The sequence below is a fragment of the Antechinus flavipes genome, chromosome 4, assembly GCF_016432865.1.
Source record: "Antechinus flavipes isolate AdamAnt ecotype Samford, QLD, Australia chromosome 4, AdamAnt_v2, whole genome shotgun sequence".
Taxonomy (NCBI): domain Eukaryota; kingdom Metazoa; phylum Chordata; class Mammalia; order Dasyuromorphia; family Dasyuridae; genus Antechinus; species Antechinus flavipes.
In genome coordinates this window covers 296701060-296718533 of record NC_067401.1, presented here as the reverse complement: position 1 = coordinate 296718533, position 17474 = coordinate 296701060, and the positions used below count along the sequence as shown (strand labels likewise).

The 17474-nt window shown below is 34.7% G+C and overlaps 1 protein-coding gene across 1 annotated transcript in view; it reads right to left on the bottom strand.

The window, feature by feature from the left end:
- Nucleotides 1-5404: 5404 nt before the first annotated feature.
- Nucleotides 5405-17474, bottom strand: part of RFX6 (regulatory factor X6) — a 69899-nt gene continuing 57829 nt past the window's right edge. The window contains exons 15-19 of the mRNA XM_051996729.1: nucleotides 15615-15737; nucleotides 13884-14093; nucleotides 10817-11329; nucleotides 9143-9364; nucleotides 5405-6307 (exon numbers count right to left, since the gene is read on the bottom strand). Of these exons, the coding sequence (XP_051852689.1) occupies nucleotides 6132-6307; nucleotides 9143-9364; nucleotides 10817-11329; nucleotides 13884-14093; nucleotides 15615-15737 (1244 nt within the window). The 3' untranslated portion in view covers nucleotides 5405-6131. The remainder of the gene's footprint in view (nucleotides 6308-9142; nucleotides 9365-10816; nucleotides 11330-13883; nucleotides 14094-15614; nucleotides 15738-17474) is intronic.

Genomic DNA, 17474 nt, shown 5'->3' with positions numbered 1-17474 from the left:
AGAGATTTGTCTTTGGCCTGGGTTTATTTGAGAATTTTATTAATGATTTGGTAAATAGAATAGAAAATATTCTTAATAAATTGCTAGTAAGAGCAAATCATATGTGAAGGCTGGTACATTGCTAAACCCAAAGATATTTAGATTCTAGACCCTGCTAGGAATTATGTTTATATAGTTTTGTAAAAGGAATGTTTAGGAGTAACAAGTAACTTTATAGAGCACATTCCAAAAGTCTCAGTGCAATTTTAAGCTTTGATAGAATATATAGGGTATAAGACAGACTTTTTGTTGGAGGGTGAATGGATTAGGGGTCTGGAAAAAAAGTGAAAAAATACACCCTGTCATGTCCATTTATAGTAAAGACAATCAAAGAGGGAATCCTTTTTATAATATAACAGAACTTAGGTAAATACTTGGAGTGAAATGTTTGGAAAAACTTTCATTTTAAGGATTCTGAGTCACATATTAAGAATACTTCTTCCCTTTCTTCTCTTTTTCCTACCTCCCAGCTTCTAATGATTTAAGTGAAGTTTTAGGGAGATGAATGAGATAACCTTATGATTCATTCATCCTTACACTTCTATCGTATTGATTCAAGTGGCTTTTTTTCCTCCAGTTTTTTCAGTCTCTACGCTTTCCTAAGGATCCTCCTAATTGATGCACTTATCTGTCCCTTTGTTTTATTGAGCTAACCACAAAAATGTATAATTCAAAGAATGGTGCACTCTAGGGATTGAGAAGATAAAGATTTAGCTATATTAATTTCTAACATTGATTGCATTAGAAAAATTAATAACTCTTTTGTTCCTGTTTTCTTCATCTAAAAAATGGACATAATTTTTGGGGAGACAGAAAAGGGATTGGATTTGTAATTTAACTGATGTCAAGAAGTCTCCATGATGGAAACTCTTTCTACCAAAGCAAAATTCCTTCTGCTATTGCACATGGGCACCTATTTTGTGATTTATATTTGTTAAGTATTATCTGAGGCACTTCAGGTTAAATGACCAGATCTAGACTGGGATTAGAGTCAGGACAATTTATTTTCCTGAGTTTAAATCTGGCCTAAGACACTTCCTAGCTGTGTGACTTTGAGCAAGTCAATTAATTTTGTTTCCTCATTTGCAAAATTAGCTGAAGAATCAAACAACAAAACACTCTAGTATCTTTGCCAAAAAAAACCCAAATGGAGTCACAAAGAATTGGACATGACTGAAAATGACTCAACAGCAATACTTATTAATCAAGTATGTGTCAGAGGCAGTGAACTCAAATGTTTTTATTCAAAAGGACAGTTTTCTATATGTCACTGCAATTACCTCTATAAAAAATATGTACACACAAAATGTGCTACTAATATAAAAGCTTATTTATGACTACACTGATAAATCTATTATCTATCACAATATAACATGTCATGGTAAGTGTAAACTCCAATAGAATGACAACTCCTTGAGGGCAGGGCCCAGATGCCTAACAATATCTTCCTCTCTAAGATTTCTATAACAGTGCTCCATTCTAGTTGTCTTCCTTCCTGTCTGACCATTTTTTCTCAGCCTCTTTTGCTAAATTATCTTCTTAGTCTGAGCTTGGACATAACCCTAAACTCTATCCTGAATTCTTTTTTCTTTCTATCTTTTTCTCTTCTCTTTTCAAATGCTGTCTATAATAATTTGGACAAAGTGTATATTCCTCTGTTTACCATTAAAAGCTCACCATTGTAAGCTAATTCCAATCTATTTTGATAAATTCACTTGATATTACTTCCCATCATGTACTTTATACTCCTAATACACCATCTCTCACCTCTGTGCTTTATGAACAGGTTGTCCTTCAAGTCTCTGTTTCTCTCTCTACTTACTTATGTCTTTTGTAACTCCTAGTTCAAATGAAGGTTCTGTTCAACTGCTCCCTCCTACAAAGGATCTTTCCCTATCCCCATTGTCTCCCATCAGTTTCCTAGTATTACTGATTTAGTATGTAATTACTTTCTATCTACTTATTTATCTGTTGTTTCTCCTCAAGAGAATATAAGCCCCTGGAAGGCATGAATTGTTTTATTTTTGTCTTTGTATTCCCAGTACCAAGCACAGCAGTAGTGCTAGGCAAAATAGGTGCTTAGAAAATGCTTTAAAAATCAAATATCTGTTGTATTGCTGGATCAACTTAGATAGTTCTCCAACTTTAATATCTATCATATATTTGATTTTTTCACTAGATCTTTCTGTTCTCCATCAAAACTATGTTCTTCATTCTTAGCTTCTCTCTCTAGACCTCTCCCTTATTGATTTCATACATTCTCACAATCTCATCTATGTAGATTATACGGCTGACTCCAAAAATTATATCTTCAGTCCCAAATTGTCCTCCAAGCTATAATCATTTTATACTGCATGCTTGAAATACAGTATCTTGAATGTGCTACCATCACTTCTTTTTTCCTCCTAAGGCAATTGGGTTAAATGACTTGCCCAGGGTAACACAGCTAGGAAGTATTAAGTGTCTGAGACTAGATTTGAACTCAGGTCCTCCTGACTTCCGGGCTAGTGCTCTATCCACTGTGCCACCTAGTTGCCCCCATCACTTCTAAGTGTCTAAAATAAATCATTTTCTCCCTGCCCCCACTAATATCTCAAAGCTTACTCTCCTAATTTCTTTAAATCTTATTCATCAACCAAATATTTGTTAAACCTCTATTACTTGCTGTTCCTCATATAGGTTCAATGCTATCTTGCCTCAATTCCTGTGCCTAGAATGTTCCCTCATTTATTTGTATCATCTGAAAGCCACTCATTGTTCAAGGTCCAAATCACATGCTCTGACCTCACTCTGCCCCTCCCCCCAGTCCAAACGGTATTGGCTCTCCCATAGCACTTTGTATTTCTTTTAGAAGATAAGTGATGCAGTGGATAGAGTTGAAGTAAGGTCAAGAGTCTGGAAGACCTGAATATAAATTTGACTTCAGAAATTACCTATGTGATCCTGGGCAACTCATTTAATTTCTACCTGCCTCGGTTTCCTCAACTGCAAAATGGGAATAATAACTCCAATTTTCCATTGTTGTTGTGAAAATCTAATAAAATATTTGTAATATTATAATATTTATAATAGCACAGTGCCTAGCATACATGCTTGATTCTTTACTCCCCTCTTTCCCAATGTTCCACTCTGTGTTGCTTATGTGTGTACTGTGTCACCTCTTAAATGGTAATTCCATCAAGGCAGAGCCCATCATATTTATCTTTATTTTAATCTCCAGCACACAGAAACTAGCTTTTTACATACTAGTTGTGCAGTAAATATTTGTTCAATTGAACTGTTATATTTAACTAACGCCTCTTCATTAGCCTCAAGTCAAGTCCAATTTCCTTTGAAATGTCTCACAACTGTCTTTTCTATTCCTCATGTCTCCTTTATAATACAGATTCTCACTCAGTTTAAGAGATATTTATCAAGCCTTTACTGTCCAGGCACTCTGCTGGGTACTGGGGCTATAAAGACAAAAAAAGGAAGGCTTTCTGCCTTCAACAAGATTACATGCTCCTACATCTTTAACAAGAGATTATTTTCAAAAGGAGAAAGTGTTAACAATAGGGTTGATGTGAGAATCAGGATTTGCCTCAGTTACTGGACCAGCAACTTGGCTTGTCTCACTCATTTCAATCTCTACATATCATAATAAACCTTGGATGGCACTGCCAGATTAATATTTCTTAAATATCATTTACATAATAACCCTCATATTCTGCAAACTTTCAATTGTCCTCTATTTCCCAACACATAAATTCTATACTTCCCTAAATTTGCTAGATTATAAACTCCTTGAAGACAGGTATCATGTCTTATTAATCTATGTATCAATCATGGTTATTACCATGGATGATATTTAATAAAACATTAGCACTTATTGTGTTGAATGATTGGCTTTTAACCCAGTTCAAGAACCATGTATTCCAAAAAGCTTTCCATAATTACTTCTGGTTTCACTGAATTCCTCCTCCTCTGAATTCTTCAGCACTTACTGGGGCCTGCCTCAGATAAACTGAGAACTGGAAAAGACCAAAAAAAAAGGCCAACATTTCCTCCACTATATTTGAGATCATCACCAATCATCCTTACCTACAGCTTGCCACTGGACTTCAGTGATTTTGGCAGAAAGAATGGGGCTAATGATTTTGCATATCTGTGCCTCACTTAAATCCAATCCACTTGCAAAGTAAAACATCACCCTTCTCATGTCATTGATCCTCTTCAAGAACAAAGGACAATGACAACATCCCTTAAGACACCATATTGCAGAATTTGATCATTGTAATTGTTTCACCTGTATCAGTCTCATAAATTCATAAAATGTTGAAGCTTTAGACATAAACTAGTTCAGGGGTAAGGAACTTTTTTTTCCATAATGGACCATTTGGATATTTATAACATCACTCATGAGCTATACAAAAATACCAACTCATAGAACTCAAGCAATAGGAGGTTGCTGTGCTTAGCTTTCAACTTAACATCATCTGCAGTTGCTTTAGCAAACGATTTCATATATGGACCATGGGCCAGACATACCTTGCTTCTGATCTAGCTCAATTACCTTATTTTATAGAAGAGGAGACTGAGATCCAAGAAAGTTAAATGATCAAGGTGACACAACTAAGGAACAGAATATAGACTTGGAATAAGGGTCCTAATCCAGGGCCCTTTTTATTATTAAGTTGCCTCCTCATCTTCTCTCTTCATCTAGATTGTCAATTCTTTGCATGGAGGTGGGTAGAAGGGAAGAGAGCAATCATCCTCATACTTCTATATTTCCCAACTTATTTTACTGATTACATAGCTGCCTTTTCTACCAGGATATATAAAAAGGGAAATTAAATGAAATTATATAAATGATGTGCCAAGTTGTTTAAAATTTATAAATCACGTGATAAAATTGTTTTAATAAACCTTAACTTGTAGGTGTATGCCCCCACATCTCTTTCCAATAGAAATTATTTCCAAGTCTTAGTCAATTTCAGAAGACAATCTCTTCTCTCTTAGAACTGCTAACTCTTGAACCCATGCCTAAAACCCATGGCTTTCTTACTTTTAAAGGATAACAGCCATCCATTGGTCTTAGAAACCAAAAATTTTGGTGCAATTCCACATAAAAGTAATTAACCCTCTATTAACACATCCTTGGTACCAATTTATAGGTGATGATGTAAGGCAGAAAGGATTGGCTGTCTTCGTTTTTCTTTCTTTATGTTTTCTGTAGAACCTTAGAAATACCTCTCGTGTTTTATTTTGTATACTGCAGAATGGATCTAGCTATTGAGCATGTCTGTTTGCTAAGATAGCCCAAAGCTACATTATCTAAAAACAGCACCATTCATGAGAACAAATAGAAAAAGCATATCAAAACATTTTAATTTTTGAGATATTTCCTTGCATTCCCTCTTTTATTTCTCCTCATCTTTTCCCACTTCTTTTAAACAGGTAGAAAGCATTGGTCTCCATTCAGTTACACAGATAAAACTATCCTTATGTAACAGAAACCAATCCATTAAAGCACAAAAGATTTGAAAGTTAAGCAACTTTGGCATAGGCTGAATTGAATCAAACTCGACCTTGTAAACATTTCCATAGGAGGTAGAACACATACATTTGACAAGTAGTCAAATAAGGGATCGTAAACAGTGATTTTGTGATACTAATAAATAAAGGACAGTATACAGGCATTAAATAAACTTTTTCTCTTAAAAAAATAAAGAAGAAAAAAGAGAAGGAAAAGAAAGAAAAGATATTTTCAATAAATTAGAAAGGGAAATGTGAATTCTCCATAATAGAAATATTTGCTTTTCCAAATCCCTACTAATTTTATTAGCTTGCTGATGCTTGAAGCTACAACTATAATAAGAACTCATATCAAATGATTCATGTGCAATGTACTCTTTGCAAGTGTTTGTTTTCTGATGAGTAGATAGATCACCCGGTCTTTAATTTTTTTTTTAATCAATGAAGCGATTTCAAGAGTAGTATCCAGCTACAGTAGAGTCTATTTTCTCTTCTCTCTTAAAAAGCTGAAAGAATAGTGGTCTTTGGATCAGTGATGTTGGGAATGCTTTTAAAATCGACACACCACATTTTCTGGTCTATGTCCCCCCAGCTGCTGTTCCCATGAAGACAGTGTTGATTGGTGGCAAAGATGACACTATATCTCTATTATTTGTTCCATGGGAGTCCAGAGATTCCTGAGTTGGATATTGACTGGAAGTTCCAAACATACACTGAGATGAGGATGCAGAAATTGCTGTTGACATACTGGAGGCTGCAATACAAAGGGAAAAAAAGCAATCACCACCTATAGATTTTGTTCCCATTTTCTTTTCATCTTTAACTGTCATGTTATGCAATAATGACTCATATTTCTAAATTATTTTAAGTTATGCAAAGATTCAACTCACAACCCTGTGAAGTAAGTAGTAAAATTATCATTATTCCTATTTTACAGATGATAAAATCAAGGCTCAGAGAGATGAGTTGACTTATTCATTGTTACCCAACTAATAACATTAAGTCAGTGGCTCATGCACAGGTTTTCTAATTGTGTGTCTATCCTTAAAATCATAGCATAATATTTCATATTACTTTTCTTCTCTAATTTATTCTTCAATTTCCCACAGAAAATTCAGTCAAGAACTTGAACCATTTTTCATAATCAACAAATATCAACAAAAAGTTGTTTCTCTTCCAATATTTAACATAGTACTTTGCACATAGTAGGCACTTTTAAAAATGTCTGTTGGGTTAGGGGAAGAAGGGAAGAAGCATATACATGTGTGTGTGTGTGTGTGTGTGTGTGTGTGTGTGTGTGTGTGTGTGTGGAAACTGAGATAAACAGGCTAAGCATCTTGCCTAAAGACACATAGCTTGTAAGTGTCTCAGGACAGATCTAGATGCTTTCTGCCTCTAGGTATGATTCTCTATTCACTGCAATACCAGCTATCTCGTGAATTAAATTTCTTTCTTTTTCTTTTTCTTTTTTTTTGATAACCTAGTCTCTTTTTTGTTTGTTTTTTTTAAATAAAGCTTTTTATTTTAAAAGCATATGCACGGATGATTTGACAACACTGACCCTTGCATAGCCTTGTGTCTCAGATTTTCTTCTCCCTTCCCCTCCCCCATCCCCCAGAAGGCAAGAAATTCAATACATATTAAATCCAATGTGTATAAACATATTTATACAATTCTCTTGCTGCACAAGAAAAATCAGATAAAAAAAGAAAGTAAATGAGTAAGAAAACAAAATGCAAGCAAACAACAACAAAAAGAGTGAGAATGTTATGTTGTGATTCACATTCAGTTCCTACAGTCCTCTCTCTGAGTGTAGATGGCTTTCTTCATCACAAGATCTTTGGAACTGGCATCAATCATCTCATTGTTGGAAAGAGTGTTGATGAACTGAATTTTTTCATCACATTTGTCATATAGTGATAAGTGTAAGATATGCAGTTAGAGAACCTGAATCAAAATTTCAACTGTGCTATCATTATCTGTATGGTTTGGGACAGCTCAGGGAGAAAGAAGGGGCTAGACTAAATGGTCTCTAAAGAATCTTCAAGTTCTAGCTTCCTACCCAACATCTCCCAAAGCTGGGATTTTAATCATAAGAATTTGGACACAGAGGCTAACGGGATTCTCATTTCATTTTATACCACTTAACCTCCTCCTTGGTTTTGCCTTATCTAGTTGAAACCCTTTTTGCCTGCAAACTGGCCCTATGTTACAAATGCATACAACTGCATCATTCCATCAAAACCACTATCTCTATGTAAATAAAATGAAGAGTTACAATGGGAACATTTTAGTCTCCCTTGATGAGGAAACTTCCTAGACTGATATTTTCTGCTTCATTAAAGCAATCTAAAAGCAATGACCATTTGCAGAGGACAGAAGATGTGTTGCTAGACCCTGCTCAGAGCTCATCTGTATCAGCCACAGGAAAGCAAAAATGCTTCCTGTCAAATTGTTGAAAGATTACATTGAATAAGGTAAGGATATTAATGACATTTTTTTTTCTTCTTCAGTGATTGTGAGGCAACACCCTTCTTCCCTTGTAAGGGTCTGAAGGAGGGCTGAATATAAGAATATTGTGCTAATGAGCCTCAGAAATAGTTATGGGACACATAAAAATGTAAAGCTGATGGGAGGAGATTGTTCCCTCTTCCTCTTTCCACCATTTCACTGATTAGTTGAGCTCTTAATGTACATCACACCAGTCAGTGACAGCTTTAATTGATTATTATATCAATTCTGGCTGTCCTGCCAAGCAAACTGACAATTTAGCCAGACAATGACAGGGGAAACAGTCACAAAGAGACAGACTATACACATACCTCCACACACACTCTCCATACCCCCTGCTTCTGACAAAGCACAAGACAATCCCAGATAGTATTCTAAGGACATTGCTTTGTTAAATGGAAATGCTAGAGCAATAAAGAATACTGCTAGTATTTAGTCCGTTATTCAGTGTCTCCCTTAACAACAGAGAGGAAAAGTAGGTTTCCAGCAAATATCCACAAATATGTAGTTCCTCCGTATGCCCTAGGATCTTTATGACATCAATCTAACATCAATTCTAAATGAAAGGCAATGGCACAGTGGAAAGAGCATCAGAATTAGAGTCAGGAAGACCTAAGTTCAAATTTTGCTTCAGATAATTCCTGGCTGTGATCCTGAGCTAGTCACTTAACTCTGTTTGCCTCAATTTTATCATCTATAAAATAATCTCGAGAGGGAAATGGCAAACCATTTCAATAATTGCCAAGAAAACCCCAAATGGAGTCAAGAATATTCAGACACACTGAAACAACTAAACAACAATGAAAATCCTCCCAAGACCAAAAGCAGTATGGATAGAGAGCAGAATTAGAAATGCCTTATCTAAATCATGTATGTGAATGAATGCATATATGTGTGTACATATATATACATATTTTGTGTATTGCATATGTATACATGTATGTGGGTACATGTATTATATATAGACATATGATACAGTATCCTCCAGTGCCCACAGATAACTCCCAAAGATTTTAAATTAAAAAGAGATGTTGAATGTGGGCATATGTATATGTATAAAATATGCTCAAATACTTACCTATTGTTGAAGTCCGACAGCCAACTGAAGAGGATGTGTCTGTGTAATAGGAGCTTGCTGGTTTCTGACTACTATCATCCAAGATATTCAGGGGATCATGGATGTCATTGTACGGGGGCAGTGAACGAATGCTGCTCACACTGCTGATAACAGACACATGTTGATCAACCATTGATCCAAGCCTATGAGATTCTGTATAGTTTACATTGTTTCCATAATAACCTATTAACAACAACAAAAAAAAGATGCCAATGTATTAATTTGCTCTAAAGTTCATTTAGTCCTGAATGAAGGTGGTGTGGGTGGGGAAATCTTAAAATATTAAGAAAGCTCATTCATTATACAAATAAAGATCGCTAATTTTTCAACATTGCTCTTACTATTTAGCTTTGCTATAAATTTGGTCTTTAGTATGTGCATTCTAAGGAGGGATAACAGTAAGGAAGCAAAAGTAGTGCTGGTTCTAAAAGCAAAGGACCTATGTTCAAATCCTCCTCTGATGTTTCTTATTTGTATGACCTTGACTACATTTTTTATTCTTGTGCTACTTGTCCAAATCATACCCCTTCTGTTCTTCTATTTCCTCAGTGGTAAGAGGAAAGCAAGAAGAATAGACTGACTTCTGATATCCTTCTTAATGCCCACTAAAGTTAAGAGGACTCTTGGGTGTGTGAAGAAAGAAGGATCAGGCTCATTATTTTAGTTCCTAGATAAAGAATTTGTTTAATTCACAGGTGTGCCCTTGGATAACATTAAGAGGAGCCACACATATGTATTAAGAAATTAAGGATTTCATAAAACAATATCAAGTTAAATTTACCAGCTTATGAAACCCATAAGAGCTAAAATCCCCTCTCATTTATCTACATATGCCCTAAAACATCCTGCCTAGAATAACTCATTCAGTGTTGAATGAGTAGATTTTTAAAAAGTTTTTATTATGTGTCAAAGGTAGAAACAATTGACACAAACTGTTACAAAGTTAGTGTCACTGGAGGAGATGAATTAGAACCATTCCAAGAAGTGGCACTAAAAACTACCCCAAAGAATATCATAGGCTTTTCAGAGGTTCCATATTATTTATCATAGATTATATATTTGGGGGCAGATTAGAGGAGGGTAGAATAATCTTGGGAGATAGAATGGCTTATGTATGGGACATAATACATTTTCAATTTTTTGAAAAATAGGGAACTGAACGTTTCTCCAATTGTTTATTTCATGTCCCTAGGCAAGTTATTATATTTAAATAATTTTCTAAACTGAAGCATTAGGGAATATCTATCTCTAATTATTTCCAAAGAATAGCATTACAACAATTCAATATTAAGGAATTACTTTAAGTGGCAAATCATTTTTCAGTGTAGGATAAATTCCTATTTCTGTTTAGGTTCCTCTATCACAGTTTTAATTCAACTTTTTTCTTTGGTTAAATAAATAAGAGATACATATAAAGCTAACAAAATTATTCAAAGTATTTAGAATGGATTTTTATGGGGGACAAAAAAAGAGACTAACCAAATTAACTGCTACCAGAAATTTGCATGGCTCAGCAATAGATAGAGCTATACTCATTCATTCTGTTTACACAAATACCAGTGTATACTTCACCTTACTTGGAGCATAAAACCAGCTTAAGAAAATAAAGGAAGGTTCTTTAAAATTCCCCAATACCGTTAGGTGCATTTGGAAGATATGAGGATCCTTGGCAGCCATTAGCCCCTGTATTACTCAGGAAATTGAAATTTCCATTATTTAGAAACTGCATACTGTGTGCCTCCTGCATGGTTGAAGATGATCCATAGTTTGAAGACGACCTTTCATTGTATGGAGACACAGCACAGCTGTTACTGAAATAGTCTCGAGAAAGTTGTTGCTCACTTAAAGCCATAAACCGACTATGTTCAGATCTGTGGTGATAGATTCCTGTAGTTGGGTGGGTCTGGGCTCGAAACATGGTTTGGTAGTTGTGGCTGGTCCCATAATAGTTCTGGTTTGTTTGTGAGAGAGTCTGATACAGGGGCTCTGAGTATGATGAGCAGTGAGACTGAGCAGATAGCACCTGACCAACACTGGGAGGTCTCCCAGCCATTGGTCCCTGGTTGATGACACTTCCTCGGCTGACCATGGCTGGAGAAATAGGTGGCGTCACCAGGTGACCAGTACTCTGAGACAGCTCTACTGGACCTGGAAAAAGCCAAAATAATAGAAATATCAATGTGAAATTCTATTTGGAGGAATTACAAAAGAAGACAAGTCTGTGTCCTCAGAACTAAAGAAATTCAATGCATCAAAGTTAAAAAATAAATAGCAAATGGTAATATTTCATAAATTCTACATTTATCAAGGAAATCTGTGTGTAAGGAAGTGTTGCCTTAAGAACAAAAAAAAAAATGGAACTTGAAGTATACATTGTTAATCAGGTTAGAGAAGCATAACAATTTCTTTCAATATTCCATCCTGATCTCTGGTTACAACTGCCTTAAATATTGTAGCTAAAACCTTTTATTAAAAGTTACATTATTTCATAAGTTCGATTCATATATGAAAGTAATATGTACTATATATTAAGTATAATTGAAATAGGCTTGGAAAGATGATAAGATTTTGTGGAGCAGTTTAACCAGAAAAGAACTTGCTTCCTGACTTCATGTATTCCAAATTCCAACTAAATTGGACTGCTATTGCTTTTCCAAAAATCTATACTTTTATTTTTTGATTCAATGCCTTCACAAAGACTGCCTCTCATACTTGCAAGTATCTCATCTCCAATTCTCTGTGTCCCCTCTCTTCTTTCCTCTTCCTATTTTACTTCTTCCATGAGGTCTTCTTTTCCAACTCATTGTATAGTTACCTTAACTGCTCATGCTATCTTAGACTGCATTGAAAGGCAAAATTCAGGATTAGGAAGGTAATAACCCTGCAATGTGATTTGCCCTAGTCAAATATAAGTTATGGGTTCAGTTCTGAGAACTGCATTTTAGGACTGATAAACTGAAAACTGTCCAGAGAAGAGCAAACAGGATAGTGAATTCTCTCAATATCATGTCATATAAGGATCAGTAAGAAAACTAAGAGGCAGTGATATTATAACTATCTTCAATTGTTTGAAAGGAGTCCTTGATGAAGGATTGGATTTGTTCTTCCTGGCCCTAGGAAAACATAAAAAAATATGATTTGAGTTTGATTATTTGGGAAGTACTTTCTAGTAATTGATGCTGTCAAGGGTGAAATGGGTTGCCTTGAGAAGCAATAAATTCCTCTTTAAATGAAGTTCTTTGAACACATTAGATAAGCATTTTTTGAGTATAAGAAAAGAGATTAGATAGGGCTTTGACTGGATAACCTCTGAGGTGTTTCCAATTCTGTGATTCTATGATACTGATTACTAAGCAGACTAATAGTCATAGCCCTTCAGTTGACCACAACCATGTAACCTTGGAATCTACACTATACTGAAAGCTCCTTACAATAAAGGATTCATAAAACTGAAATCATTGATCCCTTCTCAAAAAAAAAAAAAAAAATGAGAGAAAGAAAGGATAAATTGACCCTGGTTTTTTAAATGGAAGATTTCTTCAAAACCTTGAATTGAATTATCTAGCTTTTAAATACTTTCTTATTCTTTGATATCATATGAATGCCATTGAAATTTAGTAAAAATCATTCAGACTGGGGTACTTAGATTTTCATGATTTTACTACTAGCACAAAGACTTTTAGAAGAATAATGTTGCCTAGCATCTGCAATATAGACAGTATAATGTTAAAGGAAAGCGCACTGTCTTAAGAACCTAATTCTACCTTTTATTAATTAGTGTATTGACAGGGGTCCTCAAACTATGGCCTGTGGGCCAGATGCGGCAGCCGAGGACATTTATCCCCCTCACCCAGAGCTATGAAGTTTCTTTATTTAAAGGCCCACAAAACAAAGTTTTTGTTTTTACTACAGTCCGGCCCTCCAACAGTCTGAGCAACAGTGAACTGGCCCCCTATTTTAAAAGTTTGAGGACCCCTGGAATTACCTCGAACAAATCATTGAATTTTCTCATTCTCATTTTCCTCATCTAAAAAATGGGAAGAATAAACCAATTCTTTTCTTCCTCAAAGGGTTATAATACTGATCAAAGGAGATGATGTATATGAAATAAGTGAAAGAAAAATACTTTTTTAAAAAAAGAGTACTAATGTAAGACACTATTATTATTGCTATTATCTATTAATCACCAGCCATTTTAGCAACAAAGGAAGCGTAAGCCAACATAAAACAAAAACTAATTTGAAGAAAAAATTTTATTGAGAAGAGTTGATATAGCTTTACTACAGTCAGTTAAGTCAAAAAAGTAATATTTGTAGGCACTATAATAAAACTAGGTTACTGAATCTGCCCCTCTCCATCCCCACCCTTGAACTATGTTTGAATTACATTATATAGATGAAAGCTTGGTCTCTTTATCCATATAATAAAGATAAAAATCTACTTGTAGTATGGGATAATTATGTTATTAATAACAATTATGTCATTATAGAAATTATAGTAATAGCCATTATAATGAGCATTAATGGCAATTGCTGTTATCATTCAGTAGAAAGGTTTACTAGATTCCAAATGGATTAGATTAAATCTTTCCTATTCTCAGAATCATTAGAGTAGAACAGTTCTAGGAAAGAGAATGAGAAGGGAGACAAAATCATTTGTTGAAGTATAGTGAAATATTGTTCTTGTTTATTTTATACCATACCTGTAAGCTGCATATTCTCTGTATCTCCAGGAGAGAAAGGGTGTAAAACAGAAGGCAAGATACTAGACTGGTTGGGGGGCAGAGAAACATAATTTGCCTCAGCAAGACATTCATTCTTGACTGAAGCATCACTAGGAACAGTGCTCCCTTTATTCCGATTAGCTAAAAAACAGGAACTTGGTGAAGCAGTGAAGGCAGCTTTGCTTGCATCTGAAAAGATTAAGACAAAAAAAGTCCCATTCACTTACTTACACAGCTTATGAGGTCAGATCAAAGAGAAGGAAAGTACCTAAAAATTAGATCATTTAGTTCAAGGTTTTGAAGAAATATCGCATTAAAAAACAAGATTAATTGATCTTTCCTTCCTTCTACTTTTTTGGGGGAAAGTGTAGGAGTTCCAGATTTATAAATTCATCATTCTAGAGAACTTCCAGTATAACGACTCTCCACAACAATGAAGATTAGCAACAAAACTGTAAATTATCATCTTAGAGAATTGCTTAGGGACACTAAAAATTTAAGTGACTTACTGATGAGGACACATCTAAGTAATTGTCAGAGGTAAGCCTTGAAAAGTCTTTTTGCCTCCAAGGCTGTCTCTCAGTTGCCACACTCTGTATTTCTTCCTTTTCATGGCTACTTCTTAAGTCATTGATTCTGGAGTTACAGGTAACATAAAATAGCTGTCACTCTCAAAGAAAGTGATTTCTTACTCTTGTAAGCACTGATTTTATCAGACTAATAAATATTGATAAAGTATTCACAATGATCCCTCACTCCTATCCATTGGTTTACTGAAATATATAAACATTAAATTTAGGAGTGTTTCTATATATGATACATTTTATTCATATAATGGTTAATGTGTATTTCTGTTATTAAAATTATCTGTATCTTATCTCCCCTCCTAGAAGAGTACAAGGAAATTGAGGGCTCAATTTGTTGTTCAGTCATTGCAATGATGTCTGACTCTGTCACCCCATTTGGGGATTTTCTTGGCAATGACACTGGAGTGGTTTGCCAATTTTTTTTCAGCTTGTTTTATAGATGAGAAACTCAGCTAAGAGACTTGTCCAGGCCCACACAGCTATTATCTGAGGATGGATTTGAAGTCATGAACCAGAGTCTTCCTGATTCCAAACTCAGTGCTCTATCCATTATATCACCTATCTGCCTCTGATAGCTTAAATCATGCCTCATATTACTTTGTTCCCTCATCTCCCCATTCCTGCCCCATTCATGCTTCTCTAAACACAACACTTTGCACATAGATACATAATTATTTTTTGAATGAATCAATCAATAAACTAGCATCTGGTCAAAGAATTATAGATTTTTGAGTTGGAAGAGAATTATAGATGTCATCTAATGTTTAGATTTTTTTTTTTTACAGTTTTTACAGATCAGAAAACAGATCTCCCCTCCCCAGTTTTTACAGATGAGAAAACAGATACAGAGAGATTAAACGATTAATCCAAGGTCATGCAGGTAATTAGCAACAAAATTCAGGATTGGAACACAGATCCTTTAACTATAGAAATCTATCTTTTCCCAACCATATCACAGTGTTTTCTGAATGCAAATATTTTTTATTTCAGCAAAGAAGCATTCTGAGGTACTCTGAGAAAATTTTGCTTCTTAAGCCCTCTTGGTTTATTCACTTTAAAAAAATGTAACGTCAGATTAGACAAAGTCTGTGTATTTCTCAAATGTATGCATTTCTCAAGTTACCTGAATTCTTCATATACTTTTCCAACAAATTCTGCAACTCTTGCTCTTTGTCATTGTTAAATTGGGTTTCCATGGCTAGTAGAATATATTCATCCAAAAGCATTCGGATCAAATGAAAAGAACCTTATGTAAAGAAAAAAGTAGAAATGGGAGGAGGAAGGGAAGGAAAAAAAATGAAGAAATGAATGTAACCCAGTTATCTCCATGACCATCTTTCTACACTTTACCAGGAGCAAGTGAAATAAACAAATAATCGTTGGACTTTATATGACCTGCCAAGACCAACATGCTTAACCTGAAACTCTAATCTTTCTTTGTCCTGGCCCAGCTAGTTTAGTGTGTTTACTATCCCTCAAGCTCTTGGGCCCTAATTACATCAAAGTGAAATACCGATGAAAGTGAGACATACTTTATACTTAAAGAGGCACACACTGGAGTAAGATAAGCTTTAACTGCAGGAGAATGGGGCCATTTCTGTACTATCGCTGTTTACTTTATATCAAATAATTAGACAGTTGTCAGCATAATTGTGAAAGATATCAAAAGAAGATTTCTTTCTAATTTAAAAAACTTTATCTTTTATTTTTCAAAAGATATGGATATATTTCACAGGGGGAAAAAATCCAATATAGTGGAAAATCTTTGACTCATTTTTAAACTATCCATAAAATGCCTAACAAAAAAAGAGAGGGGAATCTTTTTTCATTTTAAAAATGCTTAACATCAGTGAAGAAATCACTAAAAATGAAACAGGAATATAATGTTCTAAATCAGAGCTTTTCAAACTTTTTCCACTTGTGACCTCTTTTCACCCAAGAAATGTTTATGGGGTCCCAAGTATATAGGTATGTAAAAATAAGTACACAAATCAATAATAATTCATTATTATGATAATAAATAATAATTTCATGATCTCCACATTCAATTATACAGTCACAACCCATTGTTTAAGAAGCTCTATTCTAAACAATAAGTATTATTTGTATAATCATTCTCTGCATATGTGATTTCTCTAGCCTTTTTAGAAATGCATTTGAGATGAAGCTGGCCTTTTCTTTGCTCACTATGAATCATCAAAAAATTTTGAAAATGTTTTTTAGTTCAATTAGTTTAGATATTATATTTCAATTCAATTATATTCATAAGCATTTATTACATGCCTCCTATAAGACAGGCACCATACTAGGTGTCAGGTATCAAGGATATAAAGAAAGAAAAACCTCAAGTATTATCTGACCTCAAGGAACTTAAAAGGATTTCAAAAACAAATGAACAATAACAAAAAAAGAAAAATCTTATGAATGAGAATAAGTGTCAAGAAAGTGAATAGCATAGTGGCTAGGGAATCAACCTTAGAGTCAGGAAGGCTTGAATTCAAGTCTCACCCCTGCCACATACTGTCTGTATATTGCTAAATAAGCCACAACCTCTGAGTGCTCTAAAAACGCTTTAATTCTGTAAGTTATAGGCTGATCTATTTCACTAAATAGATCACTATTTCACTAAAATTATTTCAGGAAGAAAATAAACAGAAGCCTTCAATTTTGGAAAGACATAACTCAAGACATAGCTTGCAGGTTTCCCACACTCAAGTAATATAAGTATCAAAAGATGATTTAATATCTAATCAGATACATCTAGAAATGGGTCTATGTGGCTCCTCTACTTGACTCCTTCCCCAGAGAATTCTCTCTAGATGGAGTCTTGAAGTCTTGCCTCAAATATCATTGAGGGCATTCTTTTCTCCTGCGAGTTGGACTACATGGGTACTGATGTCCCCACCAACTCTGACATTCTAGAATTCTCTGATTCTTATAGAGCAGCATTTTGGATAGATAGCCAAAAGCCAGTGGCTCCCAC